This window comes from Spodoptera frugiperda, chromosome 24 (genome assembly GCF_023101765.2).
Source record: "Spodoptera frugiperda isolate SF20-4 chromosome 24, AGI-APGP_CSIRO_Sfru_2.0, whole genome shotgun sequence".
Lineage (NCBI taxonomy): Eukaryota > Metazoa > Arthropoda > Insecta > Lepidoptera > Noctuidae > Spodoptera > Spodoptera frugiperda.
In genome coordinates, this window is record NC_064235.1 from 5,077,221 (window position 1) to 5,098,504 (window position 21,284).

General features: G+C 38.2%; 1 protein-coding gene across 1 annotated transcript; it reads left to right on the forward strand.

Moving 5' to 3' along the window:
- Positions 1 to 2,668: 2,668 nt before the first annotated feature.
- On the forward strand, positions 2,669 to 12,268 carry LOC126912235 (titin-like). Its single transcript, XM_050703379.1, has one exon. The coding sequence runs from the start codon at positions 2,669 to 2,671 to the stop codon at positions 7,886 to 7,888; it is 5,220 nt and encodes a 1,739-aa protein (XP_050559336.1). The 3' UTR covers positions 7,889 to 12,268.
- Positions 12,269 to 21,284: the final 9,016 nt, after the last annotated feature.

A 21,284-nucleotide genomic window follows, 5' to 3' on the forward strand; every position in this document is an offset into this window, starting at 1 on the left:
AGATTCCTATGGAGAAGAACGAGCAAGAAACTCCATAGGTTACTCTTTATCAATCAGATTCACAATACAATTCTTGGTTACATTGTTTCGATTGCTTTAACTATGTGAGAACAATGTAGCACTAATATTCAGACAAAGTGATAGATGAAAACCGAGACCCCTTGTCCGGCAGTCGCACTTGCGACCACTCGACCAACGAGGCAGTCAGATATTTTTATTAGTCATGATTACAAAATTGATTTGTAACAATTAATTTATAAATATTGCTTATCGATTTCATTGAAAAAAAACTAGTAAATAAAAGAGACAACGGGAATAAACCAAAAACAAAAAAACAAAATAATTGATTCCCACATCCGAATATCGATTAACAACTTATTTCGGACACCCATCTCTTATCGTTTTCAATAATAAAAAAAACATACCGACCGAATTGAAAACCTACTCCTTTTTGGGAAGTCGGTTTAAAACTGTCCAATTTTTAAACCGATTTTTTTTTCTATAATCCTATCGCCCTATACTCAAACGCTACTCAATTTTAAGTTGTACTTAAATATCGTGCTATCTCTGTCATTTTATACAGAATTGATAGTGACAGAACTACATTTGAGAGCGTCTTAAAATTGAGTAGCGTTTGAGTATTCGGGCATAATTGTATTACGTAATGACCTCTTCTAACTTTTTTACAACCAAACTTATATTTAATCGACCACCGACGTGTTTATGATGCCTAATGCAATAAAAAAATATACCGGGCGAAGTTCGAGCGAGTCAGACTCGCATACTTAATTAAGAAAAACTTTATATACAATATATCATCTACTCCATCCGGGCAATCGGCTGCCGCGCAACGTGTAGCGGGTTCGATTCCCGCACGGAGCAACTCTGTGTGATCCACGTGATCCACAAATTGTTGTTCCGGGACTGGGTGTAATGGATCTCTTCGCGAGCGAAGCCGCGGGTAAAAGCAAGTATGTAACACGAGTATATGTGTCATAAACAAAAGCTATAAATACCTTTTCCTAAGTACCTATCCATAAAAGTGTAGGGTTGTCTCTATAGATTTTTACGTTTTAATTTAATGTTAATTTTATTACCTCTGTGGTGTAAATATTATATTACTTGCTGTTAATGTATTTTATAACGTTTATATTTTAACTTTTCAAACATTCGACGATTAATTAATACTGGATTAATAGCTATACAAGAAAATCCAGTGTACCATGACCTCTCTTTATTTGAAATTTCCTGACATTCCACTGTCAGTTTATACTGGTTTTATTAGTTATATAAATTCAGTTTATCATGGTCCCTTTTTGTATGAACTTTCTGTACACTCGACGGTCAGTTTATACTGGTTTTAATAGCTGAATAATCCAGTCTATCATGGTCTCGTTTTGTATGATTTTTCTGTACATTTGAAGGTCAATTTATACTGGCTTTTTATAGCTTGGATACTTATTTCTTGGAGAAAAATACAAAAATAAAGTACCCATCATCAAATTAATGATTCAATCATCAACAATTCATTAAAAAACTATGAATAAGTATATTTTTTTAAACATTTCATTATTAAAATTTTATTTTTTTATCTGAATATAATACATACTCAATCCTACATAATAAGAAAATGTGTAATATCATCGAATCAATTTTACGGAAACTATAATTTCTTTTTTTAATAAGCATTTTATCCATGACCATGACTGTTATTATTTTATAATCTATGATTTCAAACCATTGATTCACCAAAACAGTTTAATTTCACTCGACAACGAATTTTACAAGACTAAAAAGAAGTATAAAAAATCAGATCGATCTGTCAATCTCACCAAGAAGGGGAATAAAAGTATTCCAATAGATTAGATCTTTACAAAATATGTCAAAAACCCTGTCTTTAGTAAACAATATAATCGATAACCATATTAGATTACACCAGAATAATAATTGGATAGTCAATATAATAAAATATCCCAAAATAACCGTATTAATTAATTTGACGATACACTTATTTATTAATTTTTTTTACCAAATTTAAAAAAAGTAAGTATGCTATTTTACTCAAAAAACTTATGACGTCATAAGTTGCGATCTCCTACAAAATTATAGAAAAGTAATGTTTCGAAAAAAGTATTGAAGTTGATTAGTAGGAAACATGCCTATTCTCATATTACTGAATAATAAAACACATATTATAAGAAGTATATTTTAAGATCTAATATATTTTTTCATAATAACTTCTAATAAACAAAACACGCAATTACAATGTTCATTGCCCCACTCAGACTAATTTAATAATTACTAAAATATAAACTATTCCTTAGTAACGATTTTGTTACGAAAACAATCGCTATGACCCTGACCGCCGTACTCAGAATAACTTATTTAAGTACCTAATCATTTAAGATACTAATCATTCAAAGGAATTTCTTCCGAAAACAATTGCCAATAAATGACTCTGAATACGGCATTAAAACGCTAAATACCGTTCAAAACGTGTCACGTTTAATTACGTTTCGACAATAATGTCAAACTTTCGTCCTTAGTAAACACGGTACGCATCAAATAGCTTGTTGAGTTTGCCCGGCAGTCGCCCGCGGACCGTGAAGCGAGGAGGTCGCGCCGCGCCGGTTTAATCGATCGGCATCACATGTAACCGCGGCCCGCGATGAACGTTCTACCGAACGGTAACGGTAACACATTTCGCAACGAGCAACAAAATGGTGACAAAAGCAACAGCAACAATGCTTGTTTCAAGTGGAAAGTGCCTTTGGACGGCTATTGGCAACAAACGCGCGGCGAGATGGATAAGTATTTGCAGAAGGAAAACGGAAAATCGGATAAGTCGGAAAAATCGGAAAAATCGGATAAATCGGATAAGCCGATTCAGGTGGAGGTGTTACTTTGGTCGCCATCGCCGCAAACTGTACCGGTATCCTTTCCGGAGCCTCTCTCTGTCTCCGACGACTGGCGATCAATCGCCACTCCCGCTCCACTGGGCTCTCCGACAGAATATGTGCCGCCTGAATCTGACCAGGACTTTGAGCCCCAATCGCAGTCCGAATTTGCACGGCAGTCTCACCCCGAGTTCGTATCACAGTCTCACCCAGAATATGGCTCAGAGTCTCAAGCGAAGTTTACGTCAGAGTCTCACATGCAGTTTTTACCAGAGTCTCACTCGGAATTTATAAAAGACTCTCATCCGGAATATGCGCGGGAGTCTCAGTCTCAATCACAATTTACGCCAGAGTCTCAAACTGAGTTTTTATCACCGTCTCACCCGGAATATGCGCGGGAGTCTCGGTCTCAATCACAATTTACGCCAGAGTCTCACACAGCATATACGCCAGAGTCTCACACAGCATATACGCCAGAGTCTCAAACTGCGTTTTTATCACCATCTCACCCGGAATATGCGCGGGAGTCTCAATCTCAATCACAATTTACGCCAGAGTCTCACACAGCATATACGCCAGAGTCTCACACAGCATATACGCCAGAGTCTCACCCAGCATATACGCCAGAGTCTCAAACTGAGTTTTTAACACAATCTCAGTCAGAATATGCGCCGGGGTCTCAGTCTCAATCACAATTTGTGCCAGTATCTCAAACAGAGTTTACGCCAGAGTCTCACACAGAATTTGGAGAATTCCAACGAGAGTCTCACACAGAATTTACGCCAGAGTCTCAAACTGAGTTTTTATCACAATCTCAGTCTGAATATGCGTCGGAGTTTCAGTCTCAATCACAATTTACGCCAGTATCTCAACAACAAACAGAGTTCACACCAGAGTGTCACGCAGAATATACGCCAGAGTCTCAAACTCAGTTTTTATCACAATCTCAGTCTGAATATACGCCGGAGTCTCAATCACAATTTGTGCCAGCATCTCAATCAGAGTTTACGTCAGAGTCTCACACAGAATTTGGAGAATTTCAACGAGTGCCTCACACAGAATATACGCCCGAGTCTCAAGCTGAGTTTTTATCACAATCTCAGTCAGAATATACGCCGGAGTCTCAGTCTCAATCACAATTTACGCCAGTATCTCAATCAGAGTTTACGCCAGAGTCTCACGCAGGGTTTGCGGAATTCCCGCCAGAGTCGCAAACTCAGTTTTTATCACAATCTCAGTCAGAATATACGCCGGAGTCTCAATCACAATTTACGTCAATTTCTCAAACAGAATTTACGCCAGAGTTTGCAGAATTCCAACGAGAGCCTCACACAGAATATACGCCAGAGTCTCAAGCTGAGTTTTTATCACAATCTCAGTCAGAATATGCGACGGAGTCTCAATCACAATTTGCGCCAGTATCTCAACAAACAGAGTTTACGCCAGAGTCTCACACAGAATTTGGAGATTTCCAACGAGAGCCTCACACAGAATATACGCCAGAGTCTCAAGCTTCTCAATCACAATTTGCGCCAGTAACTCAACAATCAGAGTTTACGCCAGAGTCTCACGCAGGGTTTGCGGAATTCCCACCAGAGTCGCAAACTCAGTTTTTATCACAATCTCAGTCAGAATATACGCCGGAGTCTCAATCACAATTTGTGCCAGCATCTCAATCAGAGTTTACGCCAGAGTCTCACGCAGAATTTGGAGAATTCCAACAAGAACCTCATACAGAATATACGCCAGAGTCTCAAGCTGAGTTTTTATCTCAATCTCGGTCAGAATATGCGTCGAAGACACAACCACAGTTTCAGCCAGTGTATCAAACAGAGTTTACGCCAGAGTCTCACAGAGAGTTTACTGAATTTCCATCAGAGACTCGCACTGAATATACAACAGAGACTCACACTGAGTTCTTACAAGAATCTCGTTCAGATTTTGTGCCTGAGTCTCAATCACAATTTGCGCCAGCATCGCAAACTGAATTTGCGCAAGAGTCTCACACAGAATATGCACAAGACTCTCACATGGAGATATTGTCAGAGTCTCACACAGGATTTGCAGAAATTGCACCAGAGGCTCACACAGAGTATGCACAATTTCCACAAGAGTCTCACACAGAATATGCGACGAAGTCTCAATCACAATTTACGCCAGTATCTGAACAAACAGAGTTTACTCCAGATTCTCACGGAGAGTTTACAGGATTCCCACGACAGTCACATACAGAATATACGCCAGAGTCCCAAACTCAGTTTTTATCACAATCTCAGTCCGAATATACGCAGGAGTCTCAATCACAATTTGCGCCAGTATCTCAAACAGAATTTGCGCCAGAAGCCCACACAGAGTACGCGCAAGAGTCTCACGCAGAGTTTACAGAAATGCCGCCAGAGTCTCAAACAGATTTTACAGAATTTGCGCAAGAGTCTCGCACAGAGTTTGCAGAAATTCCGCCAGAGGCTCGAACAGATTTTACAGAATTTGCGCAAGAGTCTCACGAAGAGTTTGCAGAAATACCCCCAGAGTCTCAGACCGAGTTTTCAGAATTTACGCAAGAGCCTAACACACAGTTCGCAGAAATTCCGCCAGAGACTCACACGGAGTTCGCAGAAATTCCGCCAGAGACTCACGCAGAGTTCGCAGAAATACCGCCGGAGTCTCGTAGAGAGTTTGCAGAAATTCCACCACAGCCCCAGAACGAGTTTGCAGAATTTACGCAAGAGCCTCACACGGAGTTTGCAGAAATTCCTCCACAGTCTCAGACCGAGTTCGCAGAAATTCCGCCACAGACTCACACAGAGTTCGCAGAAATTCCGGCAGAGACTCATACGGAGTTCGCGGAAATTCCGCCAGAGACTCATACGGAGTTCGCAGAAATTCCGCCAGAGACTCACAGAGAATTCGCAGAAATTCCGCTGGAGACTCACAGAGAGTTCGCAGAAATTCCACCACAGCCCCAGACCGAGTTTGCAGAATTTACGCAAGAGCCTCACGCAGAGTTTGCAGAAATACCGCCGGAGTCTCACACAGAATTCGCAGAAATTCCGCCAGAGACACACAGAGAGTTCGCGGAAATTCCACCAGAAGAGCCTAACACACAGTTCGCAGAAATTCCGCCAGAGTCTCACGCAGAATTCGCAGAGATTCCACCACAGTCTCATACTGAGTTTGCAGAAATTCCGCCAGAGACTCACAGAGAGTTTGCAGAATTTACGCGAGAGCCTCATACAGAGTTTGCAGAAATTCCGCCAGAGTCTCAAGGAGAGTTTCAAGAAATTCCGCCAGAGACTCACACTGAATTTGCAGAAATTCCCCCACAGTCTCAGACCGAGTTTGCAGAAATACCGCCGGAGACTCACACAGAATTTGGGTCAAGATCTCACCCTGAATTTGACGATGACGGATTTCGACGTCCACCGGCACCGCGCCCTGTGCCTGACTCCCCACCACCGTCTCCATTAGAGCCTTCACTAAAGGTTCCCCTCCCAATGGCATCTCCCCTAATCTTACCGTTATACTCTCCCCTGGGGGCATCGTCAGCGTCTCACGAAGATTTCGCAGACATTGATACAGACTCTCGGTCAGAATTTTCGCCGGAGTCCCAACAAGAAAATGAGCCAGATTCACAAACAGAATTTATGTCAGAGTGTCAAAGAGAATTCGCGTCAGAGTGTCGAAGGGGATTTGTGTCACAGTCTCAATCAGAGTTTGATGAGGATGGGTTTCGGCGTCCGCCTGCACCGCCTCCTGTGCCCGACTCACCACCAGCATCGCCACTAGAGCCTTCGTTAAAGGTTCCACTTCCAATGGCGTCTCCTCTAATCTTACCTCTATACTCTCCGCTGGGCGCTTCATCAGAATCACACGAAGATTTTGCAGACATTGACACAGACTCTCGATCAGAGTTCTCGCCGGAGTCTCAATCAGAAACTGCGCCAGAGACTCCATCAGATTTCGTGTCAGAGTCTCAAACAGAATTCAGGTCAAGACCTGACCCTGAGTTTGACGAAGACGGATTTCGGCGTCCCGCCGCGCCGCCCCCTGTGCCTGATTCTCCGCCGCAATCACCACTTGAGCCCTCGCTAAAGGTTCCGCTCCCTATAGCGTCTCCGTTCATTTTACCGCTATATTCTCCGCTGGGGGCTCAATCGGAGTCTCACGAAGATTTCGACGATATTGATACAGAGTCTCGAACTGACTTTTCGCCGGAGTCTCAGCCAGACACTACGCCAGAGTCTCAATCAGAGTTTGACGAGGATGGATTTCGGCGTCCGAAGGCACCGCCTCCTGTGCCCGACTCCCCGCCAGAATCTCCGATAGAGCCTTCAATAGACATTCCGATAGATTCTCCGTACATATTTCCTCTATATTCTCCGCTGGGCGTCTCAGTAGACTCTATGCCATCGCCACTGCCAGTCATTGAAGCTTCCAGCGATCAGAGTGAAACACTACCTGACTCTGACGATACAATAACAGACCAAATAGATGAGATGAAAAAGAACAGAGAGGGTGAGGCTGCCAAATCAGCCAAGACTGCCACAACCGCAAAGTTTATAAATGCTGCCGAAATTGTCAAGCTTGCCAAGATCAGGTCTGACATATTATCTGCCGCCAAAACTGACAAGTCTGCCAAGGCAGTGCTTCAGGTGCTTCGTAAGGATAAGCCTGATAAGCCATACGTAAGATGTGTCGCCAACTCGTTCCGTCAAATGTTTACGTGTGAAATTCCATCGTGCAAGAAGGTGTTCACAAAGGTGTCGCATTTGAAGAATCATATGCGCTCCCATACTGGTGAGAGACCATACAAGTGTACCTGGGAAGGTTGTGGCTGGAGCTTCGGACGGCCTGATGAACTGTCCAGACATATGCGTAAACACACGGGGGCGAAGCCCTTCACCTGCCGCCATTGCGACAAGCCTTTCTCCCGCAAAGATCATCTTGCCGTACACCTCAAGCGACACATCCCGCTAACTAAACTTCCATAAACCACGCGTGTTTACATAGACGTGTATTTTTGTGATTGTAAATATGTGATTTAGTTCATAAATTGAATGATTGGTTAAATTAATTTAGAATTGGATTCTTCCTGACTGAGTAAGTAGTAAAATAGAATACTTTTTTAATTATAGCCTATTGTAATAAAATGTGATTCATTTGTTAGGCTGTGAGTTGTGAATATTAATATGGAATTGTAAGTCATGTGCGCAAGGGTTCCTAGGCCAAATTACTGAAATTCCGTTAATTCTGTGTATTCATAGAATATTCCTATATTTATTGTAAGTATCGTGAAATATAAATACGATTTCTCTTGTATCATCTTAATACATTTGATTCTATTTCTGTTTATAGAAAATATTCCCACACATTCTCAACAAAGACTTAATATTTTCGGCCTAGTTAGAAAAAAAATTCGAATTTCCATGTAGAAAAACGTACAATAATTTTCCGGTTTTTCTTTTAATAGTACTAATTTAGTGATGTGGTATGGGTCGAAACGTACAACAATATTCCGGTTTTTCTTTAGTACTAATTTAGTGATGTGGTATGGGTGGAGAAACGTACAATAATTTTTCGGTTTTTCTTTTAAATTGTACTAATTTGGTAATAATGGTATGGTAACCCTGCGCGCGGTACTTCAACAGCGTCGATTGTACGAATAAATGAATGCTATCTTGAACATAGCCGACTGCCTAGATTAGTCAATACTTATTGCTTTATAATACTAATGTTTTATAGTTACATTTTTTAAATCAATCGAGTTTTTTCGAATCGATATTCGTTTTGGATTTTTTATAAAGTTACCTTATTATGTATATTTTTTTCAAGTTTGTTAACATTTTATTAGGAAAATATGTTATGTATAATGTTTTTAGTATTATTGTTAACGTTTTTTTGTTGCTAATTGCCGCACTCAGAGATATTTAATGATTACTTAACACATTGAACGCCGTGGTGGTCACCGGTGACCGACGTTAGCGGAGGATTTGCCTTCATCAGTTTTCTATTGGCAGTCAAAGACTTAAACTATTCCTTAGTAACGATTTTGTATGAAAAGCAATTGCTAAGGACTGCGTTAAGTAACCATTTAATGACTCTGAGTATGGCGGTAAGAGTAAGATTTATAAACGTTATGTGCCAAATAGTTGTGTTTTTGTTAATTTATCGTTGTGTATTACATTGTTTTTAGATAATAATGTTATTATATTATTGTTTAAGTTTTTGATCCCGTTTTTTGTGATAGCGCGGTGTACGGAAATAGGCTTACATAAATCGGTCATTATTTGTTCGTAATAATATATGTTTGTCAAAGTAAAAACTTTTGAACGTCAAAGCAAATATAATAATATGAATAACATCTGTCTGTCGGTCAGTCCTCTAGTTGCTCTATTTGCTCGTTCCAAAGTGTAGATTCCTATGGAGAAGAACGAGCAAGAAACTCCGTAGGTTACTCTTTTTCAATCAGATTCACAATACAATTCTTGGTTACATTGTTTCGTATCCGTATGTAAATTAAATATGAGGATGTGTGAATTTAATAGGAGAATTACCGAAATAATTATTTTAAAATTGTTGTCAATAATGACAAATTATGTGAAAGTTAAGTAAACATTCCCCGTAAGAATACCTATGTCCGTACACGACGTACATTTTTATAGAAACCGTATTTTCCGAAATTTTTAATTAGGTATATTATCTACTAAATATTATGACGGCACTAAAAATATTGTGTTCGAACTTGCCTATCAAATCAAACTAATTTAATCATTTCTTCCATTAACGAAGTCATTGAGACGTTTTTTTTAAAAACTTCGCTCAAAAATTTTTATTACGTAATATTTTGTAGGTTATGTTGTCTGAATGACATATCAAATGGCGGGAAACCGTCAACAGTCGCTGTCATTATCTATGGGCGTTTGTCCACCGCATAATGGCTAACATTTTAATGAGACTATAAAATATTTAAAGAAGTCCTTTTTTTTTAAATAAATCGAGACTGTACTTAATCAGTAAAATTTAAGATTTTTTGTCTAAAATGGGACATTTTGGGTTCGTCCACATACAGATCGGCTCGGAGGAGGATAGTAAATTTTTATGACGTTCAAAAAAGTGTTTTATCTATATTTGTATTAAGGTTTATTTTTTAAAGTGCACTGTTAGCAAATTTTTATCACGTTGAAAACAAAGTTTTACGTATTGGTATCTCGTTTCAATTACTTTAAACGTAAAGCAAACTCATACTCAGATGGGGCCCAGTAGGGCTGATGCCTGATCCGGAGCTTCGGACTACCTAGCGGGTTACCGGGGCTTCGGTTCGAAGGGCAGAAGTAGAAACGGGGCAGTTTTTAGTCAGTAAGAGTCTGACACTCCCTTCCTCCTCGCTCAAGGCGGGGGAAGTCATTGGATGATTTTCCCCTATTAATCAAGCGTATAGCTACGATCCGGTCTGTGTGAACGTACCCTAAGATTTTCATAAATACGTAATAAAAAAAATATGTCCCTGTAAATATACTATGTGTTAGTACAATAAGCTACTCTATCGTATTATAATAAAGACTATAATCAATTGAAGCACCAAGTATATTTTCTAATGCTGTATACACGAATTCTTATTTTGAATTTTTAAGATTCCATTTTGTTTTTTATTATTATAAGCACAAATGTAATAGGGTAGATGACAAATTTTCATTTTAATGTCCGTCTTGTAGATTACTTTAAAACATTAGACACGTATTTTTTTATTTTCTTACGGAAACAAATACTTTCGAAGATAGGTATATCGATTTGAAATATCGCGTGATGTCACTTTTGAGTACGTTTTATACTCATTCGTTTTATCTAAGTATTTTAATCTTATACGACAAAAAAATACGTGTCTAATATTTTTTCATTACCTAACTGACGGACTAAATAGATTTGTAATTTTCATACCCCGTCATCATCCCTATTATGACACAAAAATATAATTACTTGGCTACTGATAAAACTACCATGTTTAATAAAGAATAACTCTGAACGGACTAAGATTTGGAACTTGGCGCCATAGTAACTTTTATTCAGCTCAAAATTACCTATATAATTATGTAACACACATAGCTATTGGAAGGTGGGAGCAGATTTCATAGAAACTCTGGCTTCCTCCTTTTTTTTACAATGGTTAGTGTTTTTAGTCCAAATATACAGCGTGTAACAAAATACCCATATACATCAAGAAGCACTGAAGAATACAGGTTGAATAGAATCTCTACACAAAGTTTCAGCTCAAAATACGTTTCAAAAAAAAAATTTGGTACCAAATACTTGGTGTCGGATAGTTCTTGATTTTAAATCATACAAACGTATTACAACAATACAGGGGTCACTCGCTAATCGTAAGAAACATTTTTTCTTCTGTAAATCTGATCGCTACCTATCTACCTAATATTGATGTTCGGTTTCTGGAATTTTATGTATTGGAAAAAATCATAACTTGGTTCCATGAAAACATGAGTTTAAAAAACCCTTCCCGTATCGTTTGTTATGTTATCTAGAAACCGTGCACTTAATATGTATACCCTCTTTTTGTTACACCCTGTATATTGTAACTTTTTTTTTATGAAAAGAAAGGTTGTAAACTGTAAGTAATGTACTACATAATCCATTAAAGGTAAGCGTCCACAGGCCCGCATCGTACGCATTCCGTATGACGTCATCGGTACGCATCGCATGTAGGCATTGCCGATGATGCGGTCCGTACGATGCGGATCAGTGGACGCAGTTGTATGAGTTTCTATACAAGACAAACTAAAATCCGTTGCGTGCGATGCGTACGATGCGGGCCTGTGGACGCTTACCTAAAAATGGTATTTTTTGGTAGTATTTTTTTGATTTGTATATTTTATGATTTTATAACGAAATAAGAATTTAGTATTTAATAATCGATCTATTTTTCACGGCATAAATAAATAATCTTATTGTAAATTATAATATTGTAAAAAATCCTAAAATACAGTATTAATTTTATCGGATGGACTGTGCTATAGGGTCAGTGGCTGGGCGACCGGCAGCTGTCCTACGTGTTGCGGGTTCGATTCCCGGACGGAACAATTTTTTGTGTGTTCCAATATTTTTATAAATCAATGGTGCTACACAAATGGTTATTCCGAGTATGGGTGTGATATACATATATAAAAATATGTAAAAAAATATGTGTATTAAAATACATACCTACTTACGAACGACACAGGAGAAAATCCTAGTGTTGGATAAACATTTTTTTTAATAAAAAAAATTGTAATAAAAAAATCTGGTTTTATTATTTTGCGAAATATTTTTTCCTTGACTGTACACGAGGCTCAACCCCAAGGAGCAACCAGTTTACCATGAGCTCGCTTTGTAAGATCTTTCCTTACTTTCGACGGTCAATATATACTGGTGTATCATAGCTATAATAACCATTTTATCCTGGACTCGCTTTATATAACTTTTCTACACTTTCGACGGTCACTTTATACTGGTTATTTTAGCTATACTCACCAGTTTATCTTGACCTCGCTTTATATGACATTTCTCCAAATTCGACGGTCAACTTATACTGGAATATTTCGGCTCTAAGAACTATTTTATCAGTGACTGGCGTTATATGAAACTTCCACACATTCGAAGGTCAGTTTATACTGGTAATTTAGCTATACATCACCAGTTTATCTTGGCCTCGCGTTATATGAGACTTCCCTACATTCGACGGTCAGTTTATTCTGGTTTTATACAGCTAAAAACCAGTTTATCATGACCTATCTTTATAAGACACTTCCACACATTCGACGGTCACTTTATACTAGTAGATTTATGTAGACTAGTTTACTATGATCCCGCTTTGCATAATCTTTCCCTACATACGACGGTCAGTTTATACTGGTTTTATTCAATGTGTATCTCTGTGTAAAATAGCTAAGCGACTGAATCTTGCTATAAAATTCCCGCACGGAACAACCCTTTATGTGATCCACAAACCGTTGTTTCGGGTCTGGGTGTCATGTGTATGTGAACTTGTATGTTTGTAAACGCACCCACGACACAGGAGAAAATCGTAGTAGGGCAACGCTGATACACATTTTTTTTTTCTATGGAATAAGTCGGTAAACGAGTAGGTTCATTCATGATCATGGCGCTTGCAACAGTACCGAAATATCGGGAACTCATCGACATAAATAAACATGGTAAATATCCCGTCTCAAGTTCTAATGATTGTGAAAAAAACTAATTGCTTATCAATTTACATTGCATCGCGAATCACTGCACTGCTATAGATAAACCTTTTATGCTTTAAATATATAATATGCGAAAGTAACCTAACTGCCGTACTCAGAGACATTTAATGATTACTTAAACTATTCCTTAGTAACGATTTTGTTCCGAAAACAATTGCTAAGTACTGGGTTAAGTAACAATTAAATGACTGAGTACGGCGGTATGTTTGTTTATTTTGAAATATGGTTGATATTTACACCCTATACCCCCAAGGGTACGGAGAAGTATGTCTATAAGCTAGCTCACGCGAGAAACGCCGAGTTAAAAGTAATATATACAATAAGCGAATGATGATTGCAATGTACAAGAAGCACCCTTCACCCACCAAATCGTACTCACAGTAAAAAAACCAAGAATAACAAACGCCAATAGCTTTTTACATCCGCAACACTAGAGGAGTTACAGGTGCGTTGCCGACCAAAACCTGTATTTTTTTTTCTTTGGTAAACATGAAATTTGAAAGACTTTGGTAGGTATGGAAATGGAATACTAACCATAAATGTATTTAATGTATTGTTCGATTTCTAAATCAGGCAAAAGATTGGTTGACTCCACAATTGGTTCAATAACTATGTTTAAATGCTACCGAACATGTTTTTTGATAAATTTGAGGCCAATTTTCTATATGTAACAATACCATATCCTACAATCGAGTAAATAACTTTGCTTGAATTGTGTTTTTGCTCAAATTGTGTAGTGATAGTGAATTCGAGTGCAAAACTCCCCACACCCACCCATGTACGTGTGACAAACACAAATAAAAGAAAAAAAAAACAAAAACAAAACCCAAAAAAAAAACAATTCGAAATTCCAAAAATAAAAAACAAAAACACAAACTCCCGCCTTCCCACTTGACAGCTGTCAAACGTCAAACCTCCCAGCTGTCAGCTGTCAAACGCCAAACGTCAAACCCTTTTGCCCATGTAATTTTAAAAATGTAACTAACCTCCTATCGCATCGGCAATGGGATATGGTATAGGGCCTATAGTTGAAGTAGCCGAAACGTCGTCGGAACATGCCGATGTTCATTCGGCAGTGATCGTGGGCTCTACAACAGCGGTCTTCCTTATCATCGAGTCCCAATTCTCCGTATTTCGCTGCAATATGGCCGGCGCCACACCATTTCGTCCCGGGCACAATGAAATTTTCCCTGAACGATCTTCGTGACCTGTTTTTAGTTTATTAATCTGTTAATTTCTGCTTCTTTTAGAGAGATAGTCTTTTTAAAGTTGGTCAAATATTAATGTTACAGTTTAGATTTAGATTTCAGCCATGCTCGTTTCATTGCATTTAAAAAATAAAACAAAAAAATAACCATAAATAAAAAGAGCTTCCCGCTAATTATATAACAAAAATAAAATCATAAAGTAAAATGAATATTTGACCTATAGGCTTTTGGGAAGGTGCTTAAAATTAAAATTAATATAAATAAAAATGTTTTTTGTGTCCATTAGTGATGTGTTTGAGTGACTATGAGTAAATAGGTAATGAAGATTAGAATATGTAGCTACTGAATGAAGTATTAACACTTTAAGAATGAATTAAAATGGCTGATGAATGAACTAATGAATTCATTTTAGTACAAAGTTTTTGGTTATTAACTCACTGCCATACTCAGAGATTTTTTTTTATGGAATAAGCCGGTAAACGAGCAGACGAATTACCTGATGGTGAGCAATCGCCGCTGCCCATGGACACTTGAAACACCAGAGGCGTTACAAATGCGGTGCATTTGGAGGTTAGGAATTTAAGGGGAATTGGGGATTAGGAAGATTGGTATAGGGGTAATTGGGCTCTCACACAACCCAAGCGTTGTTTCACGTCGGTTTTCTGCTCGGCTGTGGTATCACTCCGGTCGAGCCGGCACATTCGTGCAGAAGCATGGCTTTTGTTCCGAAAACAATTACTAAGGACTGGGTTAAATAACCATTAAATGACTCTGAGTATGGTGGTCAGTTGGTCAGTACTTATTAATTCCTTTGTACAATGATAAATAAAAAATATTTTACAAATTAAGTATTTGTTACTTGACATAATGATGGGTTATCAAAAATAAACCCTACTATTCTTGTAGCAGAGTTGCTTAAGACTTAAAATTTTGGTAATGAAGACCAATTATTATTATGTATTTTTGTACAAAAACGTTTTAGTCACAAAATGTACGTGAAGATATGAGTAGTGTCAAATAATTTTGATGAATTATGATTATGGTTACGTTATAGTAATGATGAATTAATAACATTGAGAAAACTAGAAACATTCGATTATTACTAAAATGGAAATTAATTATTATGTTATCGGCATACTCACGTAACTGTTTGACGAGGAACTCGACTAGTTTCAAGCCATGCTAGAGGCTAGTAGCAGCGCGACAATCGCCGCGTCGTGTGTCGCGGAATGCTGCTCATGAATATAAGCCTCTAGCATGGCTTGAAACTAGTCGAGTTCCTCGTCAAACAGTTACGTGAGTAACGCCCGAATACTCAAATGCTACTCAATTTTAAGTTGTACTTAAATATCGTGCTATCTCTGTCAGTTTATAAAGAATTGATAGGGACAGAACTAGTTTTGAGAGCGTCTTAAAATTGAGTAGCGTTTGAGTATTCGGGCATAAGCTGATTAAATAATAATTAAGTAAAAATGGAGTTTAGTAAACGTTGGTATTTAGTAAGAATACGTTTGGAACAAGATAGTCGAGGCGATAGTCCCATTTGAAGATATTTGTGTTAAACACAAGGCGTAGTTCTGTCTACGTGTAAAAACAGTTGAAGTATACATTGGTGGTAGGTGCAGATACGTCAGTGCCAAAATGCTAGTATCTAAAATACGAGTTGAAAAAAAAGTGAAGAGGTCATACGATGGATTGGCTGTATAGAATTTGAAGTTCGAAATTTGAATTTTTGTAATGGTAAACGATAAGAGATGAGTGTCGTGCTTGCATTCCATATTTGAAATGTAAATGTCTCGAATTGTTGCCAGACGTAATAATATTAAAATTAAGTATTGCCAACAATTCGAAACATTAAAATATTAATTCCCCCATAGAAAGCAGTAACATGTATAGAAAAATAAAATTAATTTGACAGACATTATTAGACTAAGGGGTAGGCAGAGGTGCATATTTCGGCACGTAATGCCGCTGTACAATGTACACCTGCTTTTCACCATTTGTGTTATAAGTCCCTGAGTGTGAGCCTATTGCCATATACTGGACACAATTCCAGACTCCGTGCTACCACTGAGAAATTTTCGTAAAAACCGAAAAAAACCCAGTGATACCTTTGCCCGACTTGGGAATCGAACCCGAGAAGTCTTGCCCGGCATTCAGCCAACGATGCAGCCAACACGACATAAACAATCTGTCAAATTAATTTTAAATGTCTTTCAAAAAAGTAATTACTTGTTAAAAATATAACAACTACCTAGCTAGGGAAGTGTCTCCATCTTTCTGCCTGGTCTCCATCAAGTGCTGAAGCTCCTCATGCCTCTTCAAACACTCCATTTTCAATTTATCATAATCGAACCACTTCGATATATTTGGCGGCAAACGGTCGCCATGTTTTATTATTCTAAAAGTGACGTTTCCAAAATGGCGGTAGAATTTTTCGTCTTCAACGCTGTTTTGCTGTTGTTTATTAGCTATTCGGTATATTTCCTCGTCTAAAGCTAGTTTTAATTCTTTTCTTAGTGTTTTTAAGAAGTTTCTTGCGGATTTCCCTTGGGATATGAATTCACAGTCTTGTATTTGGCCGTCTTGTGTGTAGATTACTTGGACAAGATGTCTGCCATCTGTCAGTTGTCGCAGTTTGAGGCCCAGGCTGGAACAAAAAGAGAAAAATCATATTAGTGTATTGTTATTTCAAATTGTTAAGTTCTTTTGAAGGGCTAATGTCCGAATACTCGAAGGCTACTACAATTTTAAGTTGTACTTAAATATCGTGCTATCTCTGTCATGTTATAAAGAATGATAGTGACAGAACTACATTTGAGAGCGTCTTAAAATTGAGTAGCGTTTGCAGTGCCGGCGTTAGGGGGGGGGGGGGGGCGACATGGGCCGATGGCCCAGGGCGACAAAGTCTGGGGGGCGCCAATAAAATGAAAAACTACAACTAACACTTAGTATATTGTGCTTTCATAGTGGGCGCCACAATATTTTCGATGGGTGTCAATTGATAATCAGAGTCATTTAATGGTTACTAAACCCATTAAAAACACTTGTAACTACTACTTTATATACCCGGAGCTCTCTAAGCCCCCAGCTCTCACTCTTGCCATAGGCTTATTTTTTGTCTCTTTCTAACCCCCACTTTCCTAAAATATGGGATGGAAGTTTGTATGGAACATTTTCACAATTTTTAATTAATTTGCGATGAACAAAAAAAAATATGGCATAATTTTTTTTTCCAAATCTGCCTCTAACCTCTTTTCCCGAGAGACACTCTAGGCGTAGGCGATCGTGCCACGATCTCTGGCTACCGTAAGTGCGGGTCTGCGGACGGCAAGCAAGGGTAGCTCACCACCTGACCCGGAGCTGCGGACTACCTAGCGGGTTACCGGGGCTTCGGCTCGAAAAGCAGGAGTAGGAACGGGGTGGTTTTTAGTCAGTAAGAGTCTGACACTCTCTCTCGCCCAAGGCAGGAGAAGTAATTACTGACTTAACGCTTAAAAAATAAATAAAAAATACTGTGAACAAAGCCGCAAACAGAAGCTAGTTTATTAAAAATAATAACGATTGGATTTATGTATTTCATTTCCTATGGAAGTAAAACGTCATAATATTTCATCTATGATTATTTCTAGTTCATTATAGCCACTGGGCAGCCATGTTTAATAAGAAATAATGTCGTTAAATTATATATGAGTTGATATAATTGACATTTTATACCATTCTGAGAAGTTTATAAGGTATTCTAAAAGTATCAGCCACGGCTTTAATGGGAGGTAGTGTTGTGTTTGAAGATTACAATAGTGAAGAAAAAAATTTCGTACCGCGGACCAATTAATTTAATTTGAGAACATAAAGAAGTTAAATAAACATTGTCTCTACTCTGCATTTCTGGTTCACAAATACGCACGATGCGTCAAACTACGAAGATGTAATAGCTAAGCTTAAATTATGTGACCATTTCCACTGATACTAAGCTATGTAACTGTGCGAGTAAGATGCGCAGCTCGAGTATGCGATATACCGATAGTAGGGAAGCCATCCATAGCACGCATCGTTCCATATAAAAATCATAGCTTAGCTGAATCCGTTTCCACCAGTACTAAGCTATATGCACCAATGAATATGATTAGTAGAAGCCAAACACATCCACAGCAACGTAGCATAGCACATCTCTGGTGGAAAAACACACTACCTAAGCATCGTATACCGCCTGATCCGGAGCTGCGGACTACCTAGCGGGTTACCGGGGCTCCGGCTTGAAAAGCAGGAGTAGGAACGGGCTGGTTTTTAGTCAGTAAGAGTCTGACACTCCCTTTCGCCTCGTCTAAGGCGAGAGAAGTCATTGGATTATTAATTCCCCCCCTTAAAAAGGCATCGTATACCACTGGCGTAATATTACGTCATAATTTGTCACAAAAAAATGCATTCAACACAGATCCATAGACACGAAACTAGATTATAATAAGTATAGAGGGGATGCAGAGTGGCTATTAGTCTATGGTCTCTGGGGATGACAGCGTAGGGGGCGACACAGTCGATGATGTAATATATTGTCAAAGATTTGTTTCGCATTATCTATCTATTAATATAACCGCATTTTCTTATTTTTGGTAGGGAATATTTTGATTCGATTAATCAATGAGATTCCTTTTTTTTACATTTCAATGGTCGACGTTTGGCTGCTAAGTGTCGTTTGTTGGTAAGTGATGATGCGGCCTACGGTGGAGCACGTCTGCCCATAAGCAACTTAGTCACTCGGGCTTTGAAGACACCCAGGTTATACCCATCAGGAAACACAGACTCCGGCAAGGAGTTCCACTCCCTAGCAGTTCGGACAAGGAAGCTCAAAGCGCTACGTGAGACGGTGGAATATCTATCTAAATTACTTTCGAAGATATATCGATTTGAAATATCGCGTGACATCATTTTTAGGTACGTTTTATTGATTTAAGAACTAGAAAGACGGTAGACCGATTTGTCACATCCACCCGCACATACTCCAGTTCATCCGTGATTACGCTTGCAACAGTGCCGAAATATCGGAAACTCATACACATAAATAAACATGGTAATTATCCCGTTTTAAGTTTTGATGTTATTACTAGTGACCATGTCAGTTTAAAGACTGAAATCTTCAGCATCTCTCTAACATACATTTTTTTATGCTAACATTCACATTAAAAGTACAGTCAAGCAGAATAATTTCTTCATATCTCTCGATAGTCGACCGACATCACAAAAGCTTTGCAACCCCAGCTCTCATCATGTTTGTCGATAGACTTAAAGCCCTAAGTCGCTGTCTGAGTGACCTAGTATTTATCTTACAGATAAAATGTTAAGAGTGCGTGCTAGCCTCATCTAGGTATCTTTTTTTTAAAGCGTTGCCCCACATAAGGGTTTCCTTCTGTGTCATAGGTGCGTTTACATACATACAAGTTCACATATACATGACACCCAGACCCGAAACAACAATTTGGATCACACAAAGAGTTATTCCGTGTCGGAATCGAATCCGTGACATGTAGCACGGCAGCCAATTGCCCAGCCACCGCGCCAACTGTGCAGTTAAAGTCATACATCAACAGCCTATAAGTGGCCACTGCTGACCGTCTCTTCACCGTTTGTCAGTGGTTTCTAAATAATGTTAAAACGTACATATAATTCGGAAAGTATCATATTGGCACGTTGTGGTGATTAATGCACAAATGCACAACATAAATCGTTTTATATATAAATATGTTATCATATACGACAAGATAAAAAAATACGTGTTCAATATTTTTTCATTACCTAACTGACGAACTAAATAGTTTTTTTTTAAATTTTCATACCCTATTACGTAATAAGTCTTTACATCAAATCAAGATATCCCCAAACTATACTTTTCTTTCACCCTCAAAACACAAATTAATTACTTCAAATCAAGAGATCCCCAAACTATACTTTTCACCCCAAAACTCACATTAAACAAACACAAAAACATAAACATAAAATTAAATAATTAAATCAAGTCAAGCATCGGCCCCCAAAGTACAGTCGAACGCAGCAATTGGTAACAAATATCAATTTGCAAGCTATACACATTAATATAATGTCATTGGGGAATTATTTACTTTGAAGTGAAATGTTATATTCGTGGTTAGGGTGACTGCTGGACTAGGGGTCGCGGGTTTGTTGCTCGGGTCGGGTAAAAGTGTTATTGTGATTTAATTGTACTTTTATGGAATGTTTTATTTTTATTGTATGTAGTTAATGTTAGTGTAGTTGTTAATGAGTTTTAATGTCGAGAATTATACAGTATGGGGAAACCTCTTATGACTTAATTTAAACCACATTTTTTTTTATTATAACTTTCGTGAGACATACTAAATTAATTACTATGTTATGCCGATAGCATAATAATTAATTTAGTATTTATTATTCACGTAATTGTTTAACGAGGAACTCGAATAGTTTCAAGCCTTGCTAGAGGCTCATATTCATGTGCAACATTCCGCGACACACGACGCGGCGATGGATATAACATCGCATATTTTTTATTATCTTGGCTGACGAATAGAGAAATAAGCGAAATAGGCCCAGTAGGTAAGCCAAAATTGCATTTTCCTCTTTGAGCTAATTTGAACACTCTTTACAAATACGGCATTATAACAGCCGCGTCACATGTCCGTAACATTCCTAGACAACCTACAACATTACAGCTCTTCTGTGGTCAAGGAACATGGAGCTGTTCACACAGATATACTTGACTAATTTCGCTATATTTTATTTTAAAATTGTAATTTACGGTTTTCGTTGAAATATTTAGTTGTATTATGCTTCTGTCGTAATCATCGAAAATTACTCACGTCGGGATCAAACTCGAGACAGCGTGTGTAGACAACAAAACTAAAGTCTATTATTATTACACGACACAGAAATCGAAC

Excerpts from the sequence above, each read along its gene's own strand:
- LOC126912235 (XM_050703379.1), top strand. The coding sequence starts at position 2,669 with ATGAACGTTCTACCGAACGGTAACGGTAACACATTTCGCAACGAGCAA.